At 41.3% G+C, this 9,149-nt stretch overlaps 1 protein-coding gene across 1 annotated transcript; it reads left to right on the forward strand.

The window, feature by feature from the left end:
- Nucleotides 1-257: 257 nt before the first annotated feature.
- Nucleotides 258-9,149, forward strand: srpx2 (sushi-repeat containing protein X-linked 2). Its single transcript, XM_041838304.2, has 10 exons — nt 258-588; nt 3,017-3,097; nt 3,317-3,508; nt 3,640-3,816; nt 6,687-6,810; nt 6,909-7,030; nt 7,474-7,653; nt 7,791-7,924; nt 8,312-8,433; nt 8,542-9,149. Exons 1-10 carry the CDS (start codon nt 519-521, stop codon nt 8,720-8,722), a joined length of 1,383 nt encoding a protein of 460 aa, XP_041694238.2. The 5' UTR covers nt 258-518; the 3' UTR covers nt 8,723-9,149.

Here is a 9,149-nt window from a genome sequence, read left to right on the forward strand (position 1 = left end):
ATATCCTACAGCTGCAAAAAGGATGCTCCATTTAGATTAAATGTTGAAAATATGATTTAGTTCAGTAGGTGGATTTTAACATTTCTCCTTGGTTTACCCAGAGTACAGAAAATCCATAACGAATTCTTAACGATTTTAGTGCAAACAATATAATTATTTAACCACTGGTGGGTTAGGGCTGCATGATAGCCTTCATAAGTAGTCCAACAACGCCTTCTAGCGGTAATTTGTCGAACAGTATATGTGATAAACGAGGAGGACTTCGTCAGTAGAAGTTGGCGCTAGTCTGGTTTGTCTTGAGCGTTGGTGGGATTGTTCTTGGCTCATAAAGATACAACAACAAAAACAAGGCTAAAGATTTTGTCAGTAAAAAAAATCGATTAAATTAATTGACGGTATCATTGTTGCCTTCAAGTTTTCTGCGCTGTACGTTGGTCAATGGTCTCCACCTTGGCGACACTAGATGCCCAGTGGAACCACCTTTTATCTGAATATTTGTGCTTCAAGACCGTGTTGGCATGTCACGATTCCATATCCTTTTACTCTTCATGGTGACCTTTATTAGAGCGCTGATGGGACACAAAGAAGGTACGATTTAGATATACTGTACTTTCAATTTGACTATTAATATGTTTCTTTACTCACAGTTTAAACTTTGCATTAACCTTGATGTACAACATGTATGCACATGTTATTATATGCCTGATGTTGCATAAGCAGTTATGATTTGGACAAAATCATTAATGCCAGTAGAGACAAATGCATTCCCTGTCAGTCTCATCTATGGTCCCATGATACATTCCATGCAATGGGGAATGAGGACATACCTCCATCGCCACAGTTATAAGGCAGTAAATGGAAGCAGCTGTGGTGGGATCTTTAGAGGGACCTGACAGAATACAAAGAGAGCATGGGGTATTTCCTGAAAAAAAACGAATCCACTCTTGTAACATTATTTTTCAGTTAAAAAGGAGGGAGCAAAGAAGCCTAAATATGTCATCTATGCATTTTTTCATGAATAGATACGTTTTGTAGGTGAATAGAAGTCCTCAGTCCTCACTGTAGTCACCTGTGTTTGCTATCTGATGTTGAGCATGTCACCCCCTTTCAGACCTATGTAATTACAACTCCAGTCACAGACAAATGACTGAGTGTGCACGGACCAGCTGTGGCAAGGCCCTAATTTGACCCCTACAAGACAGTGATTTGAGTCACCTCAGATCCACCCAAACTCATGCCTGCTGCCAGTTGATAAGAAATCAAAACCACAAAGCAAAAATCTAGTCGGCTAATGGATTGATTCTGTCTATGTCTCACCATTGCTATTATCACACGTTCTTGTCATTTACCACTTCTCCAACTGAAATACAAAGGATGCTAATCGGGAATGACCTTTCTAAACCTGAACATTAGAATATATCCATTGAAACAAGTACAGTTGGACTGCAGTGAATAGTGGGCTTGTGAAATCCACCCCCTCCAATATGACTCATTTCTCCTAGCTGGATGTTCTCCCTGCAGTGGTCATTGCATATCTTCCTGGTAAAGTAACCGGCTCTCTGGGAGCTGTTGAACGTGTGCCCGGCTGGTCTTACTGTGATCCATGTTGTGTCAGAGTCTGTCTTTTTACAACCTCACCGTCATCAGGCAGACACAGTAGCATCCTGCATTAGTGTTATAATGGAAAATAGGCTGTTAGGATAAAGAGGTGTTTGACTAGTAATGCTACTTACATGTCTACTAAGATGAGACATGTTACAAAGGATTTCAATCACTGCAGAATGATTGTTCATTGTAGAATGGTTGGAACATGTTCAACTATAAAGTTGATGTTTATATTTTATTGTATGACTGCTGCTGAAATGTAAACTATCTTGAATACCAAAGAGTCTGTTTATAGACAGTAAATTAAGGATTATCCTCACTTGGATTTGCTAACATGAGGGAGACTTGGGTGCTAGAACTCTACTGGCATGTTTATGTGTTATTCAGAGTCAGACTGGAAACAAGGCATTTGATGAAAATTGTTGTAACATCATTGTAACTTCTTCCAGTGGAAGTTTAGCAGCTTATTGCAAGTGCCCAAATTACCAACATTATAAACTTTATTGAGTTGTGTCAGCATTAATTGAATTTTCATTGGTCTAAATTAAAAGTAATGACACATTACCTATCCTTGTAGGCTGGGAAAGCTATTCTAATATCTGGACCAATTTGTTGTTACAAGTACTCAGGGATAATACTCAGCTCAGAAAAAAAAATCTAATCTGGCAGCCATCTTTCTAAACAGTAGAGTCTCTTATAAATATCCTTCAAGGGATTATGTTCATGAAATAGGCTAGACCACAAGTGAGGGGAAAGAATGAGGGTGGCAAGGGAGACCTACTGTATGGAAAGTTAGATTCAGCTCCTTGGTTTAAAGATACAGCGTAATGATAAAGAAGGCAAAAAGAGATGTTAGCAGCTTTAGACCCATTACTAACTAGTAATTACATTCAAAATGGAAGAGAGGACCTCTGCTTGCCAGCTTCATCTTCTTCATGTGTCATGATTTCAGTGCACATTCAGCAATGTGTGCCCAGTTAAGTCATTCCCTACACTCTTTACTATCACCTTTTACTTCCATGTGATGCTTAAACACTTTTACGTTGCAATAAATGAAACGTTGGCAAACTAGAAAGTCTGTCTTTTGTCAGAGACATACTGGTTTGACTGGACTTCAGTTTTGGATCCAAACCCCTGGCGAGTTTCCATGTTTTTTTTCGACTTCCCTTATTGGAAATCCAGGTGTCAAATAGTAAGCTGGCTCAGGCACCAGAAATCAGGTTATGCAGAACTGAGACTTTGTGGAAAAACCATTAGCATGCCAAAAATACTTTCTCTGCATGACCTATATTCCACTCTTCGTGTTCTACATCAAAATCATTTGATATTTATCACAAATAAGCAAATAATTACAAAAGTAGGTTTATGGGTGGGAAAGAACAGTACAATAATAGTCTGTCATTGGTTTCAGGCTCTGGAACCACACTGCACAGCAGCTACAATGAGGTTGTGCCAGAGGAGGAGTACTATGCTCCCCGACTGGACTACAAAAGTACGTAAGGAGAAACACACAGTCACAACACTAACATTATCAACAACACAGGAAAAGCTTGTCATACTGTAAATGGACACTTACACTGAATTGGAAATCTGCGTACCCCACATCATCACTGTTTTGAAATCAGTATCTCTTGATGTCAATTGGGTCTGTAGCACACTGGTCTTGCCGCTGTGTTCCAGTGTCTGATTAAACAGTGTTGTTTTGATGCAGATCCAAGATGGTGTCACTTTCTGAGGCTGGCCAATGGGGATGTGACCTGCCACTCCCCCCGTGGAGGGAACTACCACAGCACCCTGGGCACCCGCTGCGAGATGACCTGTGACCGGGGCTACAAGCTGCTGGGCAGAACCTTGGTGCAGTGCATGCCCAACCGTCGCTGGTCTGGGACCAGTCACTGCCGCCGTGAGTACAGGCTGAATACAGACAGATACATGTCATCTATTGTTAATGAAAAATGACCTGAGTTTTCTTTAGAAAAACCTTCATAGGAGTAATTTGTATCTCTTTTTGACTATGGTGTGTCGACTCCACAGAGGTTCGTTGCAATGCGCTGCACCTGATCTGGCACGGCACGTACCACTGCACCCAGGGATATGTGGTGGACTCCAGGTGTGATTACATCTGTGAGCCGGGGTACCGGATCGAGGGGGACCACTCTCGCACCTGTCTGGATGGGGGGTCCTGGAGTGGGGCAGAGCCCATCTGTGAAGGTACAGCCTATACAGTGCCTCCAGAAAGTATTCATACCCCTTGACTTATTCCACATTTTGTTATGTTACAGCCTGAATTCAAAATAGATTAAATATATTTTTTTCTCACCAATCTACACACAATACCCCATAATGACAAAGTGAAAACATGTATTTAGAAATGTTTGCAAATGTATTGAAAATAAAATACAGAAATATCTCATTTACATAAGTATTCACACCAGAGTCAATATACAATGTTTGCCCATTATTCTTTTCAAAATTCTTCAAGCTCTGTCAAATTGGTTGTTGATCATTCCTAGACAAATATTTTCAACTCTTGCCATATATTTTCAAGCAGATTTAAGTAAAAACTGTAACAACATTCACTGTCTTCTTGGTAAGCAACTCAAGTGTAGATTTGGCCTTGTGTTTTAGGTTATTGTCTTGCTGAAAGGTGAATTCATCTCCCAGTGTCTGGTGGAAAGCAGACTGAACCAGGTTTTCCTCTAGGATTTTGCCTGTGCTTAGCTCCATTCCATTTATTTTTTATCCTGAAAAACTCCCCAGTCCTTAATGATTACAAGCATACCCATAACATGATGCATCCACCACTATGCTTGAAAATATGGAGAGTGGTACTCAGGGCGGCAGGTAGCTTAGTGGTTAAGAGCGTTGTGCCAGTAACCGAAAGGTCGCTGGTTCTAATCCCCGAGCCGACTAGGTGAAAAATCTGTCGATGTGCCCTTGAGCAAGGCACTTAACCCTAATTGCTCCAGTAAGTCGCTCTGGATAAGAGCGTCTGCTAAATGACCAATTATTTATTTATTAATATGTTGTATTGGATTTGCCCCCAACATAACACTTTGAATTCAGGATGCTATGCCATTTTTTGCAGTATTACTTTAGTGCCTTGTTGCAAACAGGATCCATGTTTTGGAATATTTTTTATTCTGTACGGACTTCCTTCTTTTCACTCTGTCAAATAGGTTAGTATTGTGGAGTAACTACAATGTTGTTGATCCATCCTCAGTTTTCTCCTATCACAGACATTAAACTGTAACTGTTTTAAAGTCACTGTTGGCCTCATGGTGAAATCCCTGAGCGGTTTCCTTCCTCTCCGGCAACTGAGTTAGGAAGGACGCCTGTATCTTTGTATTGACTGGGTGTATTGATACACCATCCAAAGTGTAATTAATAACTTCACCATGGTCAAAGGAATATTTAATGTCTGCTTTTTTTTCTTCTCCCATCTACCAATACGTGCCCTTCTTTGCGAGACATTGGAAAACCTCCCTGGTCTTTGTGGTTGAATCTGTGTTTGAAATTCACTTCTTGACTGAGGGACCTTACAGATAATTGTATGTGTGGGGTACAGAGATGAGGTAGTCATTCAAAAAGCATGTTAAACACTATTATTGCACACAGAATGAGTCCATGCAACTTATTATGTGACTTGTTAAGCAAATGTTTACTCCTGAACTTATTTACAGTGCATTTGGAAAGTATTCAGACCCCTTGACTTTTTCCACATTTTGTTACGTTACAGCCTTGTTCTAAAATTGATTAAATTGATCAATCTATCTACACACAATACTCCATAATGACAAAGCATAAACAGGTTTTTAGAAATGTTTGCAAATTTATTAAAAATAAAAAACTGAAATATCACATTTACATAAGTATTCAGACCCTTTACTCAGTACTTTGTTGAAGCACCTTTGGCAGCGATTATAGCTTTGAATCTTCTTGGTTATGATGCTACAAGCTTGGCGCACCTGTATTTGGGGAGTTTCTCCCATTCTTCTCTGCAGATCCTCTCAAGCTCTGTCAGGTTGGATGGGGACACAGCTATTTTCAGGTCTCTCCAGAGATGTTCGATCGGGTTCAAGTCCGGGCTCTGGCTGGGCCACTCAAGGACATTCAGAGACTTGTCCCAAAGCCAACAGGTTTCCTGTGCTAGAGCGCGATAAGCCAAGTACATTTTCAAAAATTTATAAAAATGTGTTTTTGCTTTGTCATTATGGGGTATTGTGTAGATTGATGAGGGAAAAACATTATTTAATCCATTTTAGAATAAGGCTGTAACGTAACAAAATGTGGAAAAAGTCAAGGGGTCTGAATACTTTCCGAATGCACTGTAGGCTTGCCATAACAAAGAGGTTGAATACTTATGGACTCAAGACGTTTCAGGTTTTCATTGTTAATTAATTTGTAAACATTTCTAAAAGGATAAATTCACTTTGATATTATGGGGTATTGTTTGTAGGCCAGTGACACAAAATCTCAATTTAATCTATTTTAAATTCAGGCCGTAACACAACAAAATGCGGAAAAAGTCAAGGGGTGTGAATACTTTCTGAAGGCACTGTATGATTAGTCAGCACATCCAAGTTTACTGTCTTAAATGTTTTCTGAAAGCTTTTCCACTGTGGGGTTAAACTGAGGTGGTGTTTTTTGGTTTGATATGCCCGGAGGCAAGTGAATGGTATGTGATCAATTCAGCATATTTTTTATTTATTAATGTAATTTAATCTTGAGATACATGCACCCTATTCGCACAGCAAAACATTTGGAATCCATCTTTCAAGCTGATTGTTTTTCCAACTCTGTTTGTTTGTGTCTTTCATAAGCCTGGGCAGCTCCCAATGGGCATGTCTTCCACAACACAGATACTCATTTAGTGCCTCTCTTTCCACATTTCATTTCCTCCTTCATGCTTTGGGCTCAAAACCAAGACCAATGGATATTTTTAATCTACAAAGTTCCCTTCCATCAAAAGAGGAATTGATTCAGTTGACCAAGACCAACAGATGTTAACATTTAACAAAACAAAAAATCTATTCTCTATTATTTTTCTTCACTGGTTTACCAAACTGGTGTTGTTTCAGATCATGATCCTCCCAAAATAAAGTGTCCCCTGTCCCGGGTGAAGGTCGCAGAGCCTGGGAAACTAACCGTCAGAGTGTCCTGGGACCCGCCGGTTGCCACGGATACTGCTGATAAAACACTAGAGTATGTCAGTCCTTTTTCACTGCCTTTTCCCCTCTCCTCTTCTTCCTCTTCCCCTTTGCTTTATCTGGAGGTGAAACGTTCTTTGTGTCTGTTTGCAGTGTAACGCTGATAGGCCAGCGCCCAGATACCAACTTTAAAGAGGGGATAAACATTATCCGGTACACAGCACACGACCAAGCCAGGAACAGGGCTGCCTGCAAGTTCATTGTTCGGGTTGAGGGTAAGGCATCACTGTCAATGTCAATGACCTGACATTTGGACTAGAGCAAAACCCAGACTTACAGGACAAACACTTTATACAAACAAATGTTCAACGTTCAATTGATACATCTCATCATGCAACAAAATACTGGATTTTTTTTACTGATTATACATCTAATTCCCTTCAGTGATAAACAACAATCATATTTCCCTTATGGAGAACTTCTATAAACACTTTATAGGCATCCAAGAGTAATCATATTCCAGTACTGTCAGAGGGCTGATTCCACACAGTTCAGTGTGTACTGGTCGAAGATGCTTGCTTTGGGCCCGTATTCACATAGCATCTCAGAGTAGGAGTGCTGATCTAGGATCAGGTCCCCCCTGTCTGTATGATCTAAAATACATAACTGAACAGCAATTGCTTTGTGAATACAGGCTCTGCTCTCTGTCTCTCCCCAGTCAGGAGGTGTCCAGTCCTCAAGCCCCCTCTCCATGGTTACCTCACCTGTGACTCTGACGGGAACAACTATGGGGCGGTGTGCGAATACCACTGTGACGGGGGCCATGAGAGGCGGGGGACCTCCAGCCGAGTCTGCCAGTTCGACCGCAGCTGGACTGAGGCCCCCACCGAGTGTGTCAGTTAGTATTTAGAGCCAATGACCTTCTGAAAGACCATCTGGTTTGTTGTGTTCGCAATTTAACCCATACATGTAAAGTATACAGTGATTAAACCAACAATACTGTTTTTTTTATTGTGTGCGCACGCACGTGTGCAGCAATGGAGTTTAAAACAGATGTGAACACAGCTTCTGCCCTCCTGGACCAGTTCTATGAGAAGAGGAGGATTCTGATCGTGTCGGCACCTAACGTAGCCCATGGAGACTACAAGCTCCAGAACCTTATGGTACAGGTGAGTCAAGAGACTGTGTTCAACAGCATCAGAACCGTGATGTATCATGGGTAAATTGACTGACTGACTGATCTACATTGACTAGTTATTTAGGAGGTAAGGTGATCTATAAATCTGTAAGTCTCAACTCACCCTTAAAGTAGTTTGCAATGTCGAACGCGCCAAGAGAGACAGCTGGATGGTTAGGGCATTATCTGCTAGTCAGGGAATTTCTGCACTCAACTTACTTTTACTAAGTCCTCTTCGTTCCTATGTGGAACATAAGGCTTCCACAAGAGAGCCCCACTGTTAGCTACTACGGGACTTAATAAAAGCCTGTTCAGTGAATGAAATATGAGCAGCTTGTTTGTATGATTGTGACCATGCTTGGGGTGTTTTCATGCCTAGAAAGCAGATTGTGGTCTGGACCTAAGACAAGTGACGGTGATTGAGCTGCTCGGTTCCCCCCCTCGAGAAGTGGGCCGCATCAAGGGACGTCACCTGGACATTGAGGTCATCGAGGGTCTGAGGTAAGGGGACCTCACATAATCATGTTGGCTGCACTGCATCTTCAGGCAATCAAATACACCATCACTGACTTGACACTAAATGGTTATCTGGTACTGTGTGTTATACAGGCAGGCTTTCCGGATCTCCAGATCCTACTTCAACATGGTGCTGTTGGACAAGGATGGTGTGGACCATGAGAGATTCATCACTCCCACCACATCCGATGAGCTCTTCTCATACATCGACAATAACCTGTTGGATGAAGAAGAACGACAGCGGCTGGAGTTACACAGAGACTACTGTGACTAAGACATCATAGTGCCACCTGGTGGTTTGGAGAGGTCAGACACTTATACAGATAGTGCAGAGGAAAAAGCTCTGCTATGGAGAGATACAATCAACCGAGGTGGCACAGAATAGAGAGAGAAACAAGGAAACACGCAGATAACAGCTCTGGTAGTCAGATGTTTCCACTGGCTGATAGATAATGATCTGATATATTTAGATATTAGAGGTAGCCTGTTTTACAGGTCTTAAAATATAGTGTATGTACGTACCTTTTTTACTTCACTACCCATACTGCACTGTAACAAAACGTGGATGATTACAGGTTTAGGCATTTCACATATTTATTAGGTGAATAAAATATTTGATACAGCCATAGCAGTGGAGGCTGCTGAGGGGAGGACGGCTCATAATAATGTCTGGAACGGCGGGTATGGAATGGCATCAAACC

The sequence above is a fragment of the Coregonus clupeaformis genome, chromosome 2 (genome assembly GCF_020615455.1).
Source record: "Coregonus clupeaformis isolate EN_2021a chromosome 2, ASM2061545v1, whole genome shotgun sequence".
Lineage (NCBI taxonomy): Eukaryota > Metazoa > Chordata > Actinopteri > Salmoniformes > Salmonidae > Coregonus > Coregonus clupeaformis.